Raw genomic sequence first — 24,053 nt, forward strand, 5'->3', positions numbered from 1 at the left:
GGGGTACCTTGACTATCACCTGCTGAGAAAACAGCTTGTGAATGGCTTCCAATACCGTCGCCCTGTCTGAGGGAGACGTTGGCAAAGCAGACTTTAGGAACCTGCGAGGGGGAGACTTCTCGAATTCCAACCTGTAACCCTGAGATACTACCTGCAGGATCCAGGGGTCCACCTGTGAGCAAGCCCACTGTGCGCTGAAATTCTTGAGTCGACCCCCCACCGCTCCTGAGTCCGCTTGTAAGGCCCCAGCGTCATGCTGAGGGCTTTGCAGAACCCTGAGAGGGCTTCTGTTCCTGGGCAGGGGCTGCTTGCTGCCCTCTCTTACCCCTTCCTCTGCCCCGAGGCAGATATGACTGTCCTTTTGTCCGCTTGTTCTTATAGGACCGAAAGGACTGCGGCTGAAAAGACGGTGTCTTTTTCTGTTGGGAGGGGGTCTGAGGTCGTTTGGAATCCGCATCACCTGACCACTGTCGCGTCCATAAACTCCTTCTGGCAGATATGGACATCGCATTTACTCTCGATGCCAGAGTGCAAATATCTCTCTGAGCATCTCGCATATAAAGGAAAGCATCCTTTAATTGCTCTATAGTCAATAAAATACTGTCCCTATCCAGGGTATCAATATTTTCAGTCAGGGAATCCAACCAGACGACCCCAGCACTGCACATCCAGGCTGAGGCGATGGCTGGTCGCAGTATAACACCAGTATGTGTATATACTTTTTAGGGTAGTTTCCAGTCTCCTATCAGCTGGATCCCTGAGGGCGGCCGTATCAGGAGACGGTAACGCCACTTGTTTTGATAAGCGTGTGAGCGCCTTATCCACCCTAGGGGGTGTTTCCCAGCGCGCCCTAACCTCTGGCGGGAAAGGGTATAATGCTAATAACTTTTTTGAAATTAGCACTTTTCTATCTGGGTTAACCCACGCTTCATCACACACTTCATTTAATTCCTCTGATTCAGGAAAAACTACAGGTAGTTTTTTCACCCCCCACATAATACCCCTTTTTGTGGTACTTGCAGTATCAGAGATATGCAAAGCCTCCTTCATTGCCGTGATCATATAACGTGTGGCCCTACTTGAAAATACGTTTGTTTCATCACCGTCGACACTAGATTCAGTGTCTGTGTCTGGGTCTGTGTCGACCGACTGAGGTAAAGGGCGCTTTACAGCCCCTGACGGTGTCTGAGACGCCTGGGCAGGTACTAACTGGTTTGCCGGCCGTCTCATGTCGTCAACTGATTTTTGTAATGTGCTGACATTATCACGTAATTCCATAAACAAAGCCATCCATTCCGGTGTCGACTCCCTGGGGGGTGACATCACCATTATCGGCAATTGCTCTGCCTCCACACCAACATCGTCCTCATACATGTCGACACACACGTACCGACACAGCAGACACACAGGGAATGCTCTTATCGAAGACAGGACCCCACTAGCCCTTTGGGGAGACAGAGGGAGAGTTTGCCAGCACACACCCAAGCGCTATAATATATATGGGAACAACCTTATATAAGTGTTGTTCCTTATAGCAGCTTAAATATATCAAAATATCGCCAAAAAATGCCCCCCCCCTCTGTTTTACCCTGTTTCTGTAGTGCAGTGCAGGGGAGAGTCCTGGGAGCCTTCCTCACAGCGGAGCTGAGCAGGAAAATGGCGCTGTGTGCTGAGGAGAATAAGCCCCGCCCCCTATTTCGGCGGGCTTTTCTCCCGGAGTTTTAGATATCTGGCATGGGTTAAATACATAAATATAGCCTCAATGGCTATATGTGATGTATTCTTTTGCCATAAAGGTATTAAATATTGCTGCCCAGGGCGCCCCCAGCAGCGCCCTGCACCCTCCGTGACCGCTTGGTGTGAAGTGTGTGACAACAATGGCGCACAGCTGCAGTGCTGTGCGCTACCTTCATGAAGACTGAAGAGCCTTCTGCCGCCTGTTTCCGGACCTTCAATCTTCAGCATCTGTAAGGGGGGTCGGCGGCGCGGCTCCGGGACGAACCCCAGGGTGAGACCTGTGTTCCGACTCCCTCTGGAGCTAATGGTGTCCAGTAGCCTAAGAATCCAATCCATCCTGCACGCAGGTGAGTTGAAATTCTCTCCCCTAAGTCCCTCGATGCAGTGAGCCTGTTGCCAGCAGGACTCACTGAAAATAAAAAACCTAAAAACTTTTTCTAAGCAGCTCTTTAGGAGAGCCACCTAGATTGCACCCTGCTCGGACGGGCACAAAAACCTAACTGAGGCTTGGAGGAGGGTCATAGGGGGAGGAGCCAGTACACACCACCTAATCCTAAAGCTTTATTTTTGTGCCCTGTCTCCTGCGGAGCCGCTATCCCCATGGTCCTGACGGAGTCCCCAGCATCCACTTAGGACGTTAGAGAAATATATATACACACACACATACATATATACATATACACATTTTATATATATATATATATATATATATATATATATATATATATATATATATATATATATATATATATATATATATATATATATATACACACACACACACAGCCATGGGCAAAAGTTGAGAATGACACAGGTATTGGTTTTCATACCGTCTGCTGCGTCAGTGTTTTTAGACCTTTTTGTCAGATGTTACTGTGGTATACTGTAGTACAATTACAGCATTTCATAAGTGTCAAAGGCTCTTGGTGACAATTACTGTTTATGCAGAGTCTCAATATTTGCAGAGTTGACTCTTTTTCCCCCCACCCAAGACCTCTGCAATTTGCTCTGGCTGCTGTCAATCAACTCCTGGGCCACATACTGACTGAGGGCCGCCCATTCTTACCTAATCAATGCTTGGAGTTTGTCACAATTTGTGGGTTTTTGTTTGTCCACCCGCCTCTTGAGGATTGACCACAAATTCTCAATGGGATTAAGGTCTGGGGCGTTTCCTGGCCATGGACCCAATATGTAGAGGTTTTGTTCCCCGAGCCACTTAGTTATCACTTTTGTGTTATGGCAAGGTGCTCCATCATGCTGGAGATTGTTCTTGGATGGTTGGGAGAAGTTACTCTTGGAAGATGTTTTGGTGCCAATCTTTATTCATGGCTGTGTTCTTATGCAGAATTGTGTCTGAGCTCACTGGCTTGGCTGAGAAGCCACCCCACACATAAATGGTCTCAGGATGCTTTACTACAGGACTGATGGTAGCTGTCACGGACCTGACGGTCACTTCTCCAGATACGCCAATCTAAGAAGAGCCGCCTGTGACATGGGGGTCACTTTGGACACACAGGGTTATAAAAACCCATTCGCTGCCACCAGCAAAAGATTAATTTGTGCGCAACGTACGCTTTTGCCTGCAAACACAATGCAATACTTAAAAAATAAATAGGTAGACGTCGGACACACGAGGCCTTGGGTTAAGAAGCACAGAATCAGAACTAGAAATTAGATTTTAATTCCAAGAATACTTCAGAACTTTAGTTACAAAAAGTGTTACAAAAGATTAATAAGAATACACACAGAGTACGGTATAACCTCAAACAAAAATAAAAGGAGATAATGCAGAAGCCTAAACTTACACATAAACCTAGGACCTGACTGTGGGAATGACACCGGTGAGTTTCTGTTCACTTCTAGCCGCAGCTACAGCACATATTGAGGGAGAGAGATCGTTCTACTCTCAGCTGCACTCATTTCCCCCCACCCTCGGGATGTTCCAAATACATTGGAGAGGGGGGCACAGACATTCCTCTTTGCTTTATCATCTGACCGCAGGTTGTTTGCAATTGGGAACTGAATGATGCAGTCTTCCACCCCTCAAACATTTATGATAGGATGCGAGACCAGAAACGAGAAGATAAATTTCTCCCACTTTATTGCTGGGTTTGATCTTGTCCCCAATAAACACATTTATGGCCTCAGGACATAGTGGCCTGGGGAAATGCCCTCAGTGATAACCTCCTGCCCCCTGGGGTTATGTCCACACTATTTACACCCTAGCAAGGGAGTACGACCGTCACGTCACCAAAATAACATTTTATATCAAACAATCGCAAAACCACCATATTCTGGGATCTGATCATGTGACTGACCCTAGAGTAGCGCTCACCTTTCCTTCTCCGGACATGCGTTTTTCCAGATGCCCCAGACAATGTGAAGGAGAATTCATCAGAGAAAATGACTTTACCCCCGTCCTCAGCAGGCCAATCCCTGGACCTGGTACAGAATATCAGTCTGTCACCGATGTTGCTCCTGGAGGGAAGTGGCTTCTCTGCGGCCCTTCTCGATACGAGGCCATCCTCACTGTGCGTGCAGCAGGCAGGTGTGAATGAGAGTGCTGCACTGGTGGTGCCCAGATCCTGTCACTTGCTGGATGTTCTAGGGCACCCTAAAGCCTTCTTCACAACTACTGAACCTCTCTCCTTGAAGTTCTTGATGATCCGATAAAAGGTTGATTTAGGTGCAATCTTACTAGCAACAATATATTAGCCTGTGAAAAACCTTTTGTGCAAAGCAATGATGACTAAACGTGTTTCCTTGCAGGTAACCATGGTTAACAGAGGAAGAACAATGATTTCAAGCATCGCCCTCCTTTTAAAGCTTCCAGTCTGTTATTGTAACGGAGCCAGCATGACAGCACAATCTGTAGCTATTATTGTGCTATTATTGCACGCACGACATCCGGGAAACTCCTTCTGCCACATGTAACACAATGTAAAACAGAATAATGAAGAAAACTTACCACTGGCAATCCGTGACAGTCCCACCCAAACCGTCGCTCCACATAATATCCACTCTGGTGAGCAAATCGGGTGACAATATCCTTAATGGTGCCGGCCAGAATGTGCCCATAGTGAGGAAGCCCAGTGGCAAAAGGTGGTCCATCGTAGAAAGTATATCTGTAGATAAGTGAGCATAGTGTAAATACTAGCACAGGAGACACGACACAGCTACAGAATGCAGCACTCAGGGCACGTGGCTACAATCACTAGCACAGGAGACACAGCTACAGTACACAGCACTCCGGGTACGTGGCTACAATCACTAGCACAAGAGATATCTACAGAATGCAGCACTCGGGACACGTGGCTCCAATTACTAGCACAGGAGACACAGCTACAGTACACAGCACTCAGGACACGTGGCTACAATCACTAGCACAGGAGACACAGCTACAGAACACAGCACTCCGGGTACGTGGCTACAATCACTAGCACAGGAGACACAGCTACAGAACACAGCACTCCGGGTACGTGGCTACAATCACTAGCACAAGAGATATCTACAGAATGCAGCACTCGGGACACGTGGCTCCAATCACCAGCACAGGAGACACAGCTACAGTACACAGCACTCAGGACACGTGGCTACAATCACAAGCACAGGAGACACAGCTACAGTACAAAGCACTCAGGGCACGTGGCTACAATCACTAGCACAGGAGACAGCTACAGAATGCAGCACTCAGGACACGTGGCTACAATCACTAGCACAGGAGACACAGCTACAGAATGCAGCACTCAGGACACGTGGCTACAATCACTAGCACAGGAGACACAGCTACAGTACACAGCACTCCGGGTACGTGGCTACAATCACTAGCATAAGAGATATCTACAGAATGCAGCACTCGGGACACGTGGCTCCAATCACCAGCACAGGAGACACAGCTACAGTACACAGCACTCAGGACACGTGGCTACAATCACAAGCACAGGAGACACAGCTACAGTACAAAGCACTCAGGGCACGTGGCTACAATCACTAGCACAGGAGACAGCTACAGAATGCAGCACTCAGGACACGTGGCTACAATCACTAGCACAGGAGACACAGCTACAGAATGCAGCACTCAGGACACGTGGCTACAATCACTAGCACAGGAGACACAGCTACAGAATGCAGCACTCAGGACACGTGGCTACAATCACTAGCACAGTAGACACAGCTACAGAATGCAGCACTCAGGACACGTGGCCACAATCACTAGCACAGGAGACATCTACAGAATGCAGCACTCAGGACACGTGGCTACAATCACTAGCATAGGAGACACAGCTACAGAATGCAGCACTCAGGACACATGGCTACAATCACTAGCACAGGAGACATCTACAGAATGCAGCACTCAGGGCACGTGGCTACAATCACTAGCACAGGAGACAGCTACAGAATGCAGCACTCAGGGTACGTGGCTACAATCACTAGCACAGGAGACAGCTACAGAATGCAGCACTAAGGACACGTGGCTACAATCACTAGCACAGGAGACAGCTACAGAATGCAGCACTCAGGACACGTGGCTACAATCACTAGCACAGGAGACACAGCTACAGAATGCAGCACTCAGGGCACGTGGCTACAATCACTAGCACAGGAGACAGCTACAGAATGCAGCACTCAGGACACGTGGCTACAATCACTAGCACAGGAGACAGCTACAGAATGCAGCAATCAGGACACGTGGCTACAATCACTAGCACAGGAGAGACAGCTACAGAAAGCAGCACTCAGGGCACGTGGCTCCAATCACTAGCACAGGAGAGACAGTTACAGAATGCAGCACTCGGGGTACGTGGCTCCAATCACTAGCACAGGAGATATCTACAGAATGCAGCACTCGGGGTACGTGGCTACAAATCACTAGCACAGGAGAGACCGCTACAGAATGCAGCACTCAGGGCACGTGGCTACAATCACTAGCACAGGAGAGACAGCTACAGAACGCAGCACTCAGGACACGTGGCTACAATCACTAGCATAGAAGACAAAGCTACAGAATGCAGCACTCAGGGCACGTGGCTACAATCACTAGCACAGGAGAGACAGCTACAGAATGCAGCACTCAGGGCACGTGGTTACAATCACTAGCACAGGAGACACAGCTACAGAATGCAGCACTCGGGGCACGTGGCTACAATCACTAGCACAGTAGACACAGCTACAGTACACAGCACTCAGGACACGTGGCTCCAATCACTAGCACAGGAGACAGCTACAGTACACAGCACTCAGGGCACGTGGCTACAATCACTAGCACAGGAGACACAGCTACAGAATGCAGCACTCAGGGCACGTGGCTCCAATCACTAGCACAGGAGAGACAGCTACAGAATGCAGCACTCAGGACACGTGGCTACAATCACTAGCATAGGAGACACAGCTACAGAATGCAGCTCGCCGGGTACGTGGCTACAATCACTAGCACAGGAGACACAGCTACAGAATGCAGCACTCAGGACACGTGGCTACAATCACTAGCACAGGAGACAGCTACAGAATGCAGCACTCAGGACACGTGGCTACAATCACTAGCACAGTAGACACAGCTACAGTACACAGCACTCAGGACACGTGGCTACAATCACTAGCACAGGAGACAGCTACAGAATGCAGCACTCAGGACACGTGGCTACAATCACTAGCACAGGAGACATCTACAGAATGCAGCACTCAGGGGACGTGGCTACAATCACTAGCACAGGAGAGACAGCTACAGAATGCAGCACTCAGGGCACGTGGCTCCAATCACTAGCACAGGAGAGACAGCTACAGAATGCAGCACTTGGGGCACGTGGCTACAATCACTAGCACAGGAGAGACAGCTACAGAATGCAGCACTCAGGGCACGTGGCTCCAATCACTAGCACAGGAGAGACAGCTACAGAATGCAGCACTCAGGGCACGTGGCTACAATCACTAGCACAGGAGACACAGCTACAGAATGCAGCACTCGGGGCACGTGGCTACAATCACTAGCACAGTAGACACAGCTACAGTACACAGCACTCAGGACACGTGGCTCCAATCACTAGCACAGGAGACAGCTACAGTACACAGCACTCAGGGCACGTGGCTACAATCACTAGCACAGGAGACACAGCTACAGAATGCAGCACTCAGGGCACGTGGCTCCAATCACTAGCACAGGAGAGACAGCTACAGAATGCAGCACTCAGGACACGTGGCTACAATCACTAGCATAGGAGACACAGCTACAGAATGCAGCTCGCCGGGTACGTGGCTACAATCACTAGCACAGGAGACACAGCTACAGAATGCAGCACTCAGGACACGTGGCTACAATCACTAGCACAGGAGACAGCTACAGAATGCAGCACTCAGGACACGTGGCTACAATCACTAGCACAGTAGACACAGCTACAGTACACAGCACTCAGGACACGTGGCTACAATCACTAGCACAGGAGACACAGCTACAGAATGCAGCACTCAGGACACGTGGCTACAATCACTAGCACAGGAGACATCTACAGAATGCAGCACTCAGGGGACGTGGCTACAATCACTAGCACAGGAGAGACCGCTACAGAATGCAGCACTCAGGGCACGTGGCTCCAATCACTAGCACAGGAGAGACAGCTACAGAATGCAGCACTTGGGGCACGTGGCTACAATCACTAGCACAGGAGAGACAGCTACAGAATGCAGCACTCAGGGCACGTGGCTCCAATCACTAGCACAGGAGAGACAGCTACAGAATGCAGCACTCAGGGCACGTGGCTACAATCACTAGCACAGGAGACACAGCTACAGAATGCAGCACTCGGGGCACGTGGCTCCAATCACTAGCACAGGAGACACAGCTACAGTACACAGCACTCAGGACACGTGGCTCCAATCACTAGCACAGGAGACAGCTACAGTACACAGCACTCAGGGCACGTGGCTACAATCACTAGCACAGGAGACACAGCTACAGAATGCAGCACTCAGGGCACGTGGCTCCAATCACTAGCACAGGAGAGACAGCTACAGAATGCAGCACTCAGGACACGTGGCTCCAATCACTAGCACAGGAGAGACAGCTACAGAATGCAGCACTCAGGGCACGTGGCTACAATCACTAGCACAGGAGACACAGCTACAGAATGCAGCACTCGGGGCACGTGGCTACAATCACTAGCACAGGAGACACAGCTACAGAATGCAGCACTCAGGACACATGGCTACAATCACTAGCACAGGAGATATCTACAGAATGCAGCACTCAGGACACATGGCTACAATCACTAGCACAGGAGATATCTACAGAATGCAGCACTCAGGGCACGTGGCTACAATCACTAGCACAGGAGACAGCTACAGAATGCAGCACTCAGGGTACGTGGCTACAATCACTAGCACAGGAGACAGCTACAGAATGCAGCACTCAGGACACGTGGCTACAATCACTAGCACAGGAGACAGCTACAGAATGCAGCACTCAGGACACGTGGCTCCAATCACTAGCACAGGAGACACAGCTACAGAAAGCAGCACTCGGGGCACGTGGCTACAATCACTAGCACAGGAGACACAGCTACAGTACACAGCACTCAGGGCACGTGGCTACAATCACTAGCACAGGAGACACAGCTACAGTACACAGCACTCAGGACACGTGGCTCCAATCACTAGCACAGGAGACACAGCTACAGTACACAGCACTCAGGGCACGTGGCTACAATCACCTGCACAGGAGACAACTACAGAATGCAGCACTCAGGACACGTGGCTACAATCACTAGCACAGGAGACACAGCTACAGAATGCAGCACTCAGGACACGTGGCTACAATCACTAGCACAGGAGACACAGCTACAGAATGCAGCACTCAGGACACGTGGCTACAATCACTAGCACAGTAGACACAGCTACAGTACACAGCACTCAGGACACGTGGCTCCAATCACTAGCACAGGAGACACAGATACAGTACACAGCACTCGGGGCACGTGGCTACAATCACTAGCACAGGAGACACAGCTACAGAATGCAGCACTCAGGGCACGTGGCTCCAATCACTAGCACAGGAGAGACAGCTACAGAATGCAGCACTCAGGACACGTGGCTACAATCACTAGCATAGGAGACAGCTACAGAATGCAGCACTCAGGACACGTGGCTACAAATCACTAGCACAGGAGACACAGCTACAGTACACAGCACTCAGGACACGTGGCTCCAATCACTAGCACAGGAGACACATCTACAGAATGCAGCACTCAGGACACGTGGCTACAATCACTAGCACAGGAGACACAGCTACAGTACACAGCACTCAGGGCACGTGGCTACAATCACTAGCACAGGAGACACAGCTACAGTACACAGCACTCAGGACACGTGGCTCCAATCACTAGCACAGGAGACACAGATACAGTACACAGCACTCGGGGCACGTGGCTACAATCACTAGCACAGGAGACACAGCTACAGAATGCAGCACTCAGGGCACGTGGCTCCAATCACTAGCACAGGAGAGACAGCTACAGAATGCAGCACTCAGGACACGTGGCTACAATCACTAGCATAGGAGACAGCTACAGAATGCAGCACTCAGGACACGTGGCTACAAATCACTAGCACAGGAGACACAGCTACAGTACACAGCACTCAGGACACGTGGCTACAATCACTAGCACAGGAGACACATCTACAGAATGCAGCACTCAGGACACGTGGCTACAATCACTAGCACAGGAGACACAGCTACAGTACACAGCACTCAGGGCACGTGGCTACAATCACTAGCACAGGAGACACAGCTACAGAATGCAGCACTCGGGGCACGTGGCTTCAATCACTAGCACAGGAGACACAGCTACAGAATGCAGCACTCGGGGCACGTGGCTCCAATCACTAGCACAGGAGAGACAGCTACAGAATGCAGCACTCAGGACACGTGGCTACAATCACTAGCACAGGAGACATCTACAGAATGCAGCACTCAGGGCACGTGGCTCCAATCACTAGCACAGGAGACACAGCTACAGAATGCAGCACTCAGGGCACGTGGCTCCAATCACTAGCACAGGAGAGACAGCTACAGAATGCAGCACTCAGGACACGTGGCTACAATCACTAGCACAGGAGACAGCTACAGAATGCAGCACTCAGGACACGTGGCTACAATCACTAGCACAGGAGACATCTACAGAATGCAGCACTCAGGACACGTGGCTACAATCACTAGCATAGGAGACACAGCTACAGAATGCAGCACTCAGGACACGTGGCTACAATCACTAGCACAGGAGACATCTACAGAATGCAGCACTCAGGACACGTGGCTACAATCACTAGCACAGGAGACATCTACAGAATGCAGCACTCAGGGCACGTGGCTACAATCACTAGCACAGGAGACACAGCTACAGAATGCAGCACTCAGGGCACGTGGCTACAATCACTAGCACAGGAGAGACAGCTACAGAATGCAGCACTCAGGGCACGTGGCTACAATCACTAGCACAGGAGACACAGCTACAGAATGCAGCACTCAGGGCACGTGGCTCCAATCACTAGCACAGGAGACACAGCTACAGAATGCAGCACTCTGGGCACGTGGCTACAATCATTAGCACAGGAGACACAGCTACAGAATGCAGCACTCTGGGCACGTGGCTACAATCATTAGCACAGGAGACAGCTACAGAATGCAGCACTCTGGACACGTTGCTACAATCACTAGCACAGGAGACAGCTACAGAATGCAGCACTCGGGGCACGTAGAGAGAAATAGCTCTTCCTGGGCAGTAGTGGAGTGTGTGCCAGTGAGAGGGAGAAAACGAGATTTATGGTAAGAACTTACCTATGTTAAACTTTCTGCGAGGTACACTGGGCTCCACAAGGAAAAACATCAGGGTGTAGAGTAGGATCTTAATCCGAGGCACCAACAGGCTCAAAGCTTTGACTGTTTCCAAGATGCACAGCGCCGCCTCCTCTATAACCCCGCCTCCCTGCACAGGAGCTCAGTTTCGTTAACCAGTGCAATGCAGTAGCAGGTAACAGAGACGACAATCGTTAGAAGCCAATTACACCACACTCTCACTACAGGAAAGGGTGTCAGCGTCTAATGCCACACCAACCCAAAGAAGCTACGTGCGTCAGGGTGGGCGCCTTGTGGAGCCCAGTGTACCTCGCAGAAAGAGATTTAACAAAGTTAAGTTCTTACCATAAATCTCGTTTTCTGCTGCGGGGTACACTGGGCTCCACAAGGATTAACATCGGGGATGTCCTAAAGCAGTTCCTTATGGGAGGGGACGCACTGTAGCGGGCACAAGAACCCGGCGTCCATAGGAAGCATCCTGGGAAGCGGAAGTATCGAAGGCATAGAACCTTATGAACGTGTTCCCTGAGGACCACGTAGCCGCCTTGCACAATTGTTCAAGGGTCGCACCACGGTGGGCTGCCCAAGACGGTCCAACCGACAGAGTAGAATGGGCCTTAATGTGATCAGGAGCTGGAAGACCAGCCCTCACATAAGCATGCACAATCACCATTCTGATCCACCTGGCCAGGGTCTGCTTGTGAGCAGGCCAGCCACGTTTGTGAAAACCAAACAGTACAAAGAGAGAATCAGATTTACTAATGGAGGCAGTTCTCTTCACATAGATACGGAGAGCACGTACCACATACAAAGACCGCTCTTTGGAGGACAACTCAGGAGAACTAAAGGGAACCACAATCTCCAGGTTAAGGTGGAAGGAAGACACCACCTTAGGCAAATAACCAGGGCGCGCTCTAAGAACTGCCCGGTCATGGTGAAAAATCAGATAGGTGCCTTATCCTGTAAGTCCCCCTAAGTCAGAGACCCTTCGAGCAGAGGCAATAGCTAGCAAAAACAAAACCTTAAGGGAAAGCCACTTAAGGTCTGCAGACGCAAGAGGTTCAAACAGATACTCTTGCAAGGCCTCCAGAACCACTGACAAATCCCAAGGGGCCACTGGTGGTACATAAGGAGGTTGAATCCGTAACACCCGCTAAGTGAAAGTATGATCGATCAATCAGGCAGGGTAGCAGTCTTTCTCTGAAACCAAACCGACAAGTCAGAAATGTGAACCTTGAGGGATGCCAGACGAAGACCTAAGTCCAGAACTTGTTGTAGAAAGGGCAAAAGTTTGGCCGTACTAAACTTGTAAGCGTCATGATTGTTAGATGCGCACCAAGCAAAGTAAGAATTCCAGACCCTATGGTAAATCCGAGCAGAAGCTGGCTTACGGGCCTTCAACATGGTATGAATGACCGCCTCAGAAAAACCCTTGGCCCTCAAGATGGAAGCTTCAAGAGCCACGCCGTCAAAGCCAGTAGGGCCAAATCCTGGTATACACAAGGGCCCTGAACGAGGAGGTCTGGTCATTATGGAAGTAGAAGGGGACGCTCTATCGAGAGATCCTGTAGATCTGAGAACCAGTGCCGTCTGGGCCACGCCGGAGCGATCAGTAGCAGGGTTCCACCTTGTTCGAACTTCCTTAGTACTCTGGGCAGGAGTGACACCGGAGGGAACACATATGGTAGCTGAAAGGTCCAAGCGATTGCCCGTGCGTCTACGAACGCCGCTTGATGATCCCTTTTCCTTGCTCTGAAGAGCGGAACCTTGTGATTGTGTCGAGATGCCATCAAATCCACATCTGGAAGGCCCCACGTGTCCACGAGGAGTTGAAATACTTCTGGATGGAGGCACCATTCTCCGGGATGTACGTCCCGACGACTGAAAAAAAGTCAGCTTTCTAGTTGAGGACCTCCGGAATGAACACTGCCGATATGGCTGGCAGATGGCGTTCCGCCCATTGAAGAATCCTTGATACTTCCATCATCGCCATGCAGCTTGGAGTGCCGCCCTGATGATATATGTACGCCACTGTGGTGCCATTGTCTGATTGTACTTGAACAGGTCTGTTCTGTATCAAATGCTGGGCCAGGTTCAGTGCATTGAACACCATCCGCAGTTCCAGAATGTTTAGCGGAAGGAGAGACTCCTCCTCGGTCCACCGGCCCTGAAGGGAGTGTTGCTCCAACACCGCGCCCCAACCCCTCAGACTGGAATCCGTCATCAGAAGGACCCAGTTGGAGATCCAGAAGGGACGACCCCCGCTCAATTGGTGGTCCTGAAGCCACCAGCTCAGTGACAGACGGACCTCCGGAGACGAGGAGATCATTGGAGACCTGATCCGGTGAGGCAGGCCGTCCCACTTGGCCAGAATCAACTTCTGTAGAGGGCGGGAATGGAATTGAGCGTACTCCACTATGTCGAAGGCCGACACCATGAGACCCAGCACTTGCATTGCCGAATGCATCGACACTTGCAGACGACTTAGGAAGCATCGAATCTTGTTCTGAAGTTTCAGGACCTTCTCCTGAGACAAGAACAACTGTTGGTTGTGAGAGTGTCCAACAATGCCCCCAAGTGTACCATGCTCTGAGCAGGGACCAGGGAAGATTTCTTCCAGTTGATGAGCCACCCGCGAGTTTACATAAACTGGATTGCCACATCCAAATGACGTAGGAGAATTTCTGGGGAGTTTGCCAGAATCAGTAAGTCATCTAGATACGGGAGGATCCTGATCCCCTGACGGCGTAGCACAGCTGTCATTACCGCCATGACTTTGGTGAATACCAGCGGAGCCGTGGCCAAACCAAAAGGTAATGCCCGAAACTGGTAATGAAGGTTGCCCACCGCAAACCTCAGGTACTGCTGATGTGACATTGCAATAGGAATATGCAGGTAGGCATCCTTTATGTCCAGGGAGACCATATAGTCCCCAGGCTCCAAGGCCAGGACAATAGAGCGTAGAGTTTCCATACGAAACTTGGAGACCCTCACTTACTTGTTCAAAGACTTGAGATTGAGAATGGGCCGCGAGGACCCGTACGGTTTTGGGACTAGAAACAGCGGTAAAAAGTACCCCTTGCCTCTCTGAGCCAGAGGCACCTGTACTACTACTCCTGTGTCCAGGAGGGACTGTACCACTGAATGAAGAGTTGTTGCCTTCACCGGATCCGAAGGGACATCTGTCAGGCAAAATCGATGAGGGGGGACGATTCTTGAAGGATACGGCGTAACCTCAAGTGACGACTTCCCGTACCCAGGCATCGGACGTGGTCTTCAACCATTCCTGGGTAAACCCTAGAAGTCGGTCCCCACCCTGGGATCCCCCAGAGGGAGGCCCGCCCCGTCTGTTTTGGAAGCAGGCTGACGGGCAAACCATGCCCGCTTGGGTCTGGGCTTAGCAGGTTTGGAAGTACGAGCTTGTTTCGGGTACGCCTGACCTTTTGCCTTTCCTGGAGGACGAAAGAAGCGAGAGAAGGTGCCGTACTCGGTAGGCAAGCTGTTTTTGCAGAAGCTAAGTCAGCTACGATCTTATTGAGGTCTTCTCCGAAAAGAATGTCTCCCTTGAAAGGAAGTACCTCCAGGGTTTTCTTAGAATCCAGATCAACAGAACAGGATCTCAACAAAAAAATATGTCGAGCTAAGATGGACGTAGTCGCAGCCTTGGCCGCCAGCACCCCGGCATCGGAAGCCGCCTCCTTAAGATAATGAGAAGACGTGGTAATATATGAGAGACACTGTCTAGCATGATCAGAAGCGTTAGAAGGAAGCTCCGCCTCCAGCTCCTGAGCCCATGCCTCAACAGCCCATGTCGCTGCAATGGTTGGCATATGCACAGCCCGTTAGGGTGTAAATCGCCTTTAAACAACCCTCCACACGTCTCTCCTTCAGAGAGGTGACGGTAGTCACTGGCAGAGCTGAGGAAACTACCAATCTTGCAACATGGGAATCTACAGATGGAGGAGTTTCCCAAATTTTTACATAGCTCCGCAGAGAGAGGATAGTGAGCCAACATTTTCTTATACTTTGTTCCTGATTTTCCCAGGATTCCTGACGTATATCAGCCAGGTGTTGAGAATGAGGCTAAACCTGTTAAACCACTTTCTTACGTTTAAATCGGTCTGGATTTTTAGACACAGGCTCAGGCTTGGGTTCATCAGAAACTTGAAGAATCAGCCTGATAGCCTCAATCAAATCAGGGACATCCACCTGTGACCGTCCTTCTCCATCTGAAACATCTGAGTCAGTGTCTGTGGGGTCAGTATATGCGCCATCCTCATCAGAGGAGGTGTCAGGGACAGCGGTGGATTGTGAGGAAATAGCGGCCCGTTTAGAAGACGCCTTAGTGGGGCGAGAGTGAGACTTCTTTTTAGACAGTGATTGGTTCAAGTGCTGTAACTGTGAAGAGATCTGATCTGCCCATGGCGGATTAACTGTAGGGACTATAAATTGCTGCACTGGCATAGAAGGTCCCACAGGGGGCGTAAGTATAATTACCAGCGTATTTAATAACGTGGAGAAGGTAGACCAGGGCGGGTCATTGTTGACCCCCGTTGCTACAAATCCACTGGAGGGCAAAGCACCCCCAGAACCTGAACTCTATGCTGCCATGTTTTCCTCAAATGTGTCTGTAGCGGCACCACCACTCAATGTGGGAGAAGCCCCAGTTACATTGCCCCTTGCAGCTGACATAATGATAAGCTCAATATCAGGCAACACAGTACAATATTAGCAGCACTATATCTAGCAAGAACTCCCGGTGTAGTGTATCAGCACAAACCGGGAATTCAAGAGATATACGGTGACCAGAAATCACAGAGAAAAATGTAAGTATATCTTGTGAACACCTATATAGTCTAATAAACCTGACAATTAGCCCCTTCAGGTTACAGAATATAGGAGTAGCAGGCTGAGCTAAACACATGAAATGGAAGCCACTCAGCAGCTACATGCACACACACACAGAAAGTCACAACGTACAATGCAGAAGTTACGTAACACAATAAGACTGCACTGGACTAGCAATACAAAGTAACATTCAGCATAGCTAGCTAGATAGATATAACAAAACACAGCAAATACAGGGTACATGTACTAAATAACTGACTAAATGCAATGTTTCTTAAATAACACTGTCCCTTGACAGGTAGAATACTTGTGTCCTGTAAAAGTCACAGCGCTGGCGATCAGGCGGCTTTACAGAGGAGGATTTGCCCCAGCAGTCCCAGGAACAGCGCAGCTCTGTGTGATGGCGGCTGACAGGGAGTGAGGGAGAGATATGCAGCTCACTCCCTGGGGCTGGTCTGGCTTTATACCCCGTGCTGGCATCCCCACCAGGCGCTGCGGGCTGTCAAACAAACGGTTTTATGAAGAAAACTGACATGTGCCCAGTGCCCTGGTGGCTAGTGGAGCGGCTGCCCCTTACAGTGTCCACGCCAGCGCGCACAGCCCGCCTCCCACCGGCTGCACTGGATTGCGATAACAATGGGCCAAAGAGACCCCCTTACCTCCCCCTGTATGCGGCCACGCGATCCGGGAGGACAGCGGCGAATGTGTGTGACTGACTAGAAGAACACCGGAGCCTCCGCTGTAATTACCCGGCAACCAGGGTGCGGGAGTGTACAGCGCCGCTGGGGAAGTAATGGAGCTGCAGCAGGAGATGTCTGACATCTAACACTGCTTCAGCCCTTGAAGTCTTCTTTCCTTCTGAAATAGCTTTTTCTTTAGGGCTGCAGGAGCAGCCCCCCTGTTGTATGCCTGCTTACTGCATGGCACCGACTTACAAGCTGAGCTTCTGTGCATGGAGGCGGGGTTATAGAGGAGGCGGTGCTGTGCTTCCTGGGAACAGTCAAAGCTTTGAGCCTGTAGGTGCCTCGGATCAAGATCCTACTCTACACCCCGATGTTATTCCTTCTGGAGCCCAGTGTACCCTGCAGCAGAAATAGCTCTTCCTGGGCAGTAGCGGAGTGTGTGTCGGTGAGAGAGAGAAATAGCTCTTCCTGGGCAGTAGCGTAGTGTGTGTCAGTGAGAGAGAAATAGCTCTTCCTGGGCAGTAGCGGAGTGTGTGTCAGTGAGAGGGAGAAATAGCTCTTCCTGGGCAGTAGCGTAGTGTGTGTCAGTGAGAGAGAGAAATAGCTCTTCCTGGGCAGTAGCGGAGTGTGTGTCAGTGAGAGAAATAGCTCTTCCTGGGCAGTAGCGGAGTGTGTGTCGGTGAGAGAGAGAAATAGCTCTTCCTGGGCAGTAGCGTAGTGTGTGTCAGTGAGAGAGAAATAGCTCTTCCTGGGCAGTAGCGGAGTGTGTGTCAGTGAGAGGGAGAAATAGCTCTTCCTGGGCAGTAGCGTAGTGTGTGTCAGTGAGAGAGAAATAGCTCTTCCTGGGCAGTAGCAGAGTGTGTGTCAGTGAGAGAAATAGCTCTTCCTGGGCAGTAGCGGAGTGTGTGTCAGTGAGAGAGAAATAGCTCTTCCTGGGCAGTAGCGGAGTGTGTGTCAGTGAGAGAGAAATAGCTCTTCCTGGGCAGTAGCGGAGTGTGTGTCAGTGAGAGAGAAATAGCTCTTCTTGGGCAGTAGCGGAGTGTGTGTCAGTGAGAGAGAAATAGCTCTTCCTGGGCAGTAGCGTAGTGTATGTCAGTGAGAGAGAGAAATAGCTCTTCCTGGGCAGTAGCGGAGTGTGTGTCAGTGAGAGAGAGAAATAGCTCTTCCTGGGCAGTAGCGGAGTGTGTGTCAGTGAGATAGAAATAGCTCTTCCTGGGCAGTAGCGTAGTGTGTGTCAGTGAGAGAGAAATAGCTCTTCCTGGGCAGTAGCGTAGTGTGTGTCAGTGAGAGAGAAATAGCTCTTCCTGGGCAGTAGTGGAGTGTGTGTCAGTGAGAGAGAAATAGCTCTTCCTGGGCAGTAGCGGAGTGTGTGTCGGTGAGAGAGAGAGAAATAGCTCTTCCTGGGCAGTAGCGGAGTGTGTGTCAGTGAGAGAGAAAAAGCTCTTCCTGGGCAGTAGCGGAGTGTGTGTCAGTGAGAGAGAGAAATAGCTCTTCCTGGGCAGTAGCGGAGTGTGTGTCAGTGAGAGAGAAATAGCTCTTCCTGGGCAGTAGCGGAGTGTGTGTCTGAGAGAGAGAAATAGCTCTTCCTGGGCAGTAGCGGAGTGTGTGTCAGTGAGATAGAAATAGCTCTTCCTGGGCAGTAGCGTAGTGTGTGTCAGTGAGAGAGAAATAGCTCTTCCTGGGCAGTAGTGGAGTGTGTGTCAGTGAGAGAGAAATAGCTCTTCCTGGGCAGTAGCGTAGTGTGTGTCAGTGAGAGGGAGAAATAGCTCTTCCTGGGCAGTAGTGGAGTGTGTGTCAGTGAGAGAGAGAAATAGCTCTTCCTGGGCAGTAGCGGAGTGTGTGTCAGTGACAGAGAGAAATAGCTCTTCCTGGGCAGTAGCGGAGTGTGTGTCAGTGAGAGGGAGAAATAGCTCTTCCTGGGCAGTAGCGTAGTGTGTGTCAGTGAGAGGGAGAAATAGCTCTTCCTGGGCAGTAGCGGAGTGTGTGTCAGTGAGAGAGAAATAGCTCTTCCTGGGCAGTAGCGTAGTGTGCGTCAGTGAGAGAGAAATAGCTCTTCCTGGGCAGTAGCGGAGTGTGTGTCAGTGAGAGAGAGAAATAGCTCTTCCTGGGCAGTAGCGGAGTGTGTCAGTGAGAGGGAGAAATAGCTCTTCCTGGGCAGTAGCGTAGTGTGTGTCAGTGAGAGGGAGAAATAGCTCTTCCTGGGCAGTAGCGGAGTGTGTGTCAGTGACAGAGAGAAATAGCTCTTCCTGGGCAGTAGCGGAGTGTGTGTCAGTGAGAGGGAGAAATAGCTCTTCCTGGGCAGTAGCGTAGTGTGTGTCAGTGAGAGGGAGAAATAGCTCTTCCTGGGCAGTAGCGGAGTGTGTGTCAGTGAGAGAGAAATAGCTCTTCCTGGGCAGTAGCGTAGTGTGTCAGTGAGAGGGAGAAATAGCTCTTCCTGGGCAGTAGCGGAGTGTGTGTCAGTGAGAGAGAAATAGCTCTTCCTGGGCAGTAGCGGAGTGTGTGTCAGTGAGAGAGAAATAGCTCTTCCTGGGCAGTAGTGGAGTGTGTGTCAGTGAGAGAGAGAAATAGCTCTTCCTGGGCAGTAGCGTAGTGTGTGTCAGTGAGAGAAATAGCTCTTCCTGGGCAGTAGCGTAGTGTGTGTCGGTGAGAGAGAGAAATAGCTCTTCCTGGGCAGTAGCGTAGTGTGTGTCGGTGAGAGAGAGAAATAGCTCTTCCTGGGCAGTAGCGTAGTGTGTGTCGGTGAGAGAGAGAAATAGCTCTTCCTGGGCAGTAGCGTAGTGTGTCTCGGTGAGAGAGAGAAATAGCTCTTCCTGGGCAGTAGCGTAGTGTGTGTCGGTGAGAGTGAGAGAAATAGCTCTTCCTGGGCAGTAGCGGAGTGTGTGTCAGTGAGAGAGAAATAGCTCTTCCTTGGCAGTAGCGGAGTGTGTGTCAGTGAGAGAGAGAAATAGCTCTTCCTGGGCAGTAGCGTAGTGTGTGTCGGTGAGAGTGAGAGAAATAGCTCTTCCTGGGCAGTAGCGGAGTGTGTGTCAGTGAGAGAGAGAAATAGCTCTTCCTTGGCAGTAGCGGAGTGTGTGTCAGTGAGAGAGAGAAATAGCTCTTCCTGGGCAGTAGCGTAGTGTGTGTCAGTGAGTGAGAGAAATAGCTCTTCCTGGGCAGTAGCTGAGTGTGTGTCAGTGAGAGAGAGAAATAGCTCTTCCTGGGCAGTAGCGGAGTGTGTGTCAGTGAGAGAGAGAAATAGCTCTTCCTTGGCAGTAGCGGAGTGTGTGTCAGTGAGAGAGAGAAATAGCTCTTCCTGGGCAGTAGCTGAGTGTGTGTCAGTGAGTGAGAGAAATAGCTCTTCCTGGGCAGTAGCTGAGTGTGTGTCAGTGAGAGAGAGAGAAATAGCTCTTCCTGGGCAGTAGCAGAGTGTGTGTCGGTGAGAGGGAGAAATAGCTCTTCCTGGGCAGTAGCAGAGTGTGTGTCGGTGAGAGGGAGAAATAGCTCTTCCTGGGCAGTAGCGGAGTGTGTGTCAGTGAGAGAGAGAAATAGCTCTTCCTGGGCAGTAGCGGAGTGTGTGTCAGTGAGAGAGAGAAATAGCTCTTCCTGGGCAGTAGTGGAGTGTTTGTCAGTGAGAGAGAAATAGCTCTTCCTGGGCAGTAGCGTAGTGTATGTCAGTGAGAGAGAAATAGCTCTTCCTGGGCAGTAGCGGAGTGTGTGTCAGTGAGAGAGAGAAATAGCTCTTCCTGGGCAGTAGCGGAGTGTGTGTCAGTGAGAGAGAGAAATAGCTCTTCCTGGGCAGTAGTGGAGCGTGTGTCGGTGCGAGAAATGGTAAGAACTTACCATTGATAACGGTATTTCTCCTATGTCCACAGGATAACATCGGGATATGATGGAGCGACACCAGATTGGCACCAACGATCACAAGCTTTCAGGCCTCCCAGAATGCACCGGGCTCGTCCATATAATCCCACTCACTGACTCAGTCAAATCAGTTGTTTACAAAGCATTTAGGCAGGAGCATTATGTAGAACCCTATTCAGGCGAGAAGAACACACATACTAACCTCTTCCCTCTTGCATGGAAGGGTGTGCGAGTATAAGAATCTCAAAACAGGAGCGTCAGGGCGGGATCCCTGTGGATACTGTGGACTTAGGAGAAATACAGTGAACAACGGTAAGTTCTTACCACAACGTATATTTCTCCGGCTGGGTCCACAGATTATCCACAGGATAACATTGGGATTTCCCAAAGCAAATTTTTAGTGGTGGGGACGCTCCTGATTGGACAGGAGAACCTTTCACCCGAATTCAGCGTCATGAGAGGCAAAGGTATCCAAGGTATAATGTCTAATGAATGTGTTAATGGAAGACCATGTGGCTGCCCTACATATCTGTTCTGCTGAAGCACCATGTTGTGCTGCCCATGAAGGACCTACCTTACGTGTAGAGTGAGCAGAGACATTCGCCGGAACAGGGAGATCAGCTCGAGAATATGCTTCTGAAATAGTCATTCAAAGCCATCTTGCTAGCGTCTGTTTAGTAGCAGGCCATCCCCTCTTGTGAAATCCTGAAGAGAGAATCTGTCTTTCTGATAGCACTGGTACGATCTATGTAGATTCTTAACGCACGGACTACGTCCAGCGACGCTTCTCCCGCAGAAAGTCCAGATACCTGAAAAGCCAGGACCTCAATTTCTTCATTAAGGTGGAACTTCGATACCACCTTTGGAAGATAACCAGACATAGTTCTGAGAACTGCTTTATCTGGATAAAAAAAAAAAGAAAAAAAAAAAGAAAAGGAGATTTATATGACAGCGCTCCTAAATCGGATATTCTTCTAGCCGACGCCATAGTCAGTAGAAAGGGAACTTTAGCTGTCAACCATTTAAGATCCATTTTTTTTTTAGTGGTTCAAATCTAGCACCCTGAAAGGCTTTGAGAACCAGAGTTAGATCCCATGACACTGCAGGAAGAACAAAAGGTGGCTGAATGCGCAGCATTACCTGAAAAAAAGTACGCACATCCTGTAAAGTGGCAATTTTCTTTTGAAGCCATACAGTCAATGCTGATACTTGAACTCTCAAGGAAGCCACCTTCAAACCCTTATCCATTCCTGCCTGAAAGAAATCTAAGATTCTGGATACTCTGAAAGATTTTGGATCCATATTTCTTTCACTGCACCAATGAATATAGGTTCGCCATATTCTGTGATAAATACGAGCTGAGGAAGGTTTCCTTGCTCTGAGCATTGTTTGAATTACTTGTTGTGAAAAACCTCTTGACTTTAGGATAGAGGTTTCAACAGCCACGCCGTCAAAGACAGCCGATCCAGATGCCTGTGATAACAAGGACCCTGCATTAGCAGACCTGGACGTTGAGGGAGCAGAACTGGAGCATCCATCGACATCCTCTGCAGATCTATGTACCAATGCCTTCTGGGCCAAGCCGGAGCTATTAGAATCACGGCACCCTTTTATTTTCCTCACCACCCTGGGTAGCAGGGAGATTGGAGGAAACATATGCCAGATGAAAGTCCCGTTTCACTGATAGTGCTTCCACCAGGATCGCTCCGGGGTCTTTTGTTCTTGACCCGTTTGCCGGAACTTTGTGGTTCAGATGGGATGCCATGAGGTCTATCTCTGGCAACCCCCACTTGTCTACTGTCGACTGAAATACTTCTGGGTGTAGAGCCCATTCGGTTTCTTGAATGGTGTGCCGACTGAGAAAGTCCACTTCCCAGTTTAGGACTCCTGGAACGAACACTGCGGACAATGCTGGAAGATGGAATTCTGCCCATTTTAGTATGTGACTCGCAGCCAAAGAGCAATGAAGGAGGCGAGTTCCTCCCGGATGGTTGAGGTACACTACTGCTGTTGCATTGTCTGAGCGGAACTGGACTGGTTTTCCTTGCAGAATGTTCTTTGCCTGAATCAGTGCCATGTATATGGCCCGGAGTTCCAACAGATTTATTGGCAGGCAACTTTCTTCTGCGGTCCATTGTCTCTGGAACCATAATTTTCCTAACACTGCTCACCAGCCCTGAAGACTGGCATCCGTTGTCAGGATCTCCCAATCTGATATCCAAAAGGGTCTCCCTTTGTCTAGATGGGATGTCTGTAGCCACCAGGCTAACGACATCTTTACCTTTACCGGAAGTACCATCATTTGTTTCCTTATGGTCTGATGTACTCCATTCCATCTGGTCAGAATCAGATGTTGCAAAGGTCTCGAGTGGAATTGTGCATACTCCACCATGTCGAATGTCGACACCATCAATCCCATCACTCGCATTGCCGTGTAAACGGATATTGTTTGACTGTGCAACAATTCCTGAGTTATTAACTGCACCTTGAATATTTTTAACACAGGTAAAATTCTTTTCTGCAGACCTGAATCCAATACAGCCCCTAAGTGAATCATCCGTTGTGACGGAATCGGAGACGACTTTGCCCAATTTATGAACCATCCGTGGTTCTGTAGACAAGTTGTCTGTTGGAGATGGCACAAGAGAAATTCCTGGGATTGTGCCAGGATTAAGAGAGCGTCGAGGTATGGAAAAATCCTTATCCCCTGCTTGCGGAGATACGCTGCCATAACCACCATGATCTTGGTAAATACTCTGGGGGCTGTGGCCAACACAAAGTGTAAAGCCTGGAACTGAAAATGTTGCTGGAGGATAGCGAACCTGAGGTAACCCTGATGAGACAAGGCTATCGGCACATGCAGGTAAGCATCTTGTATATCCAGAGATACCATGTAATCCACTGGTTCCATAGCCAAAACTATGGAGCGTAATGTTTCCATGTGGAACCTTGGGACCCCGAGGATGGGCCGAAACAACCCATTTGGCTTCTGGACCAAAAACAGGTTGGAGTAAAACCCCTTCCCCCGTTGTTCCGGAGGTACTGGGACAATTACTCCTGACTGAAGCAATTTGTGAACTGCTTCTTGCAGTGCTCTGGCCTTC

At 50.0% G+C, this 24,053-nt stretch overlaps 1 protein-coding gene across 1 annotated transcript in view; it reads right to left on the reverse strand.

The window, feature by feature from the left end:
* Positions 1-24,053, reverse strand: part of IARS1 (isoleucyl-tRNA synthetase 1) — a 513,623-nt gene that overhangs the window by 480,206 nt on the left and 9,364 nt on the right. Inside the window, exon 2 of the mRNA XM_063941580.1 lies at positions 4,706-4,862. Coding sequence (XP_063797650.1) covers positions 4,706-4,862 — 157 coding nt within the window. The remainder of the gene's footprint in view (positions 1-4,705; positions 4,863-24,053) is intronic.

This window comes from Pseudophryne corroboree, chromosome 9 (assembly GCF_028390025.1).
Source record: "Pseudophryne corroboree isolate aPseCor3 chromosome 9, aPseCor3.hap2, whole genome shotgun sequence".
Classification (NCBI taxonomy): Eukaryota; Metazoa; Chordata; class Amphibia; order Anura; family Myobatrachidae; genus Pseudophryne; species Pseudophryne corroboree.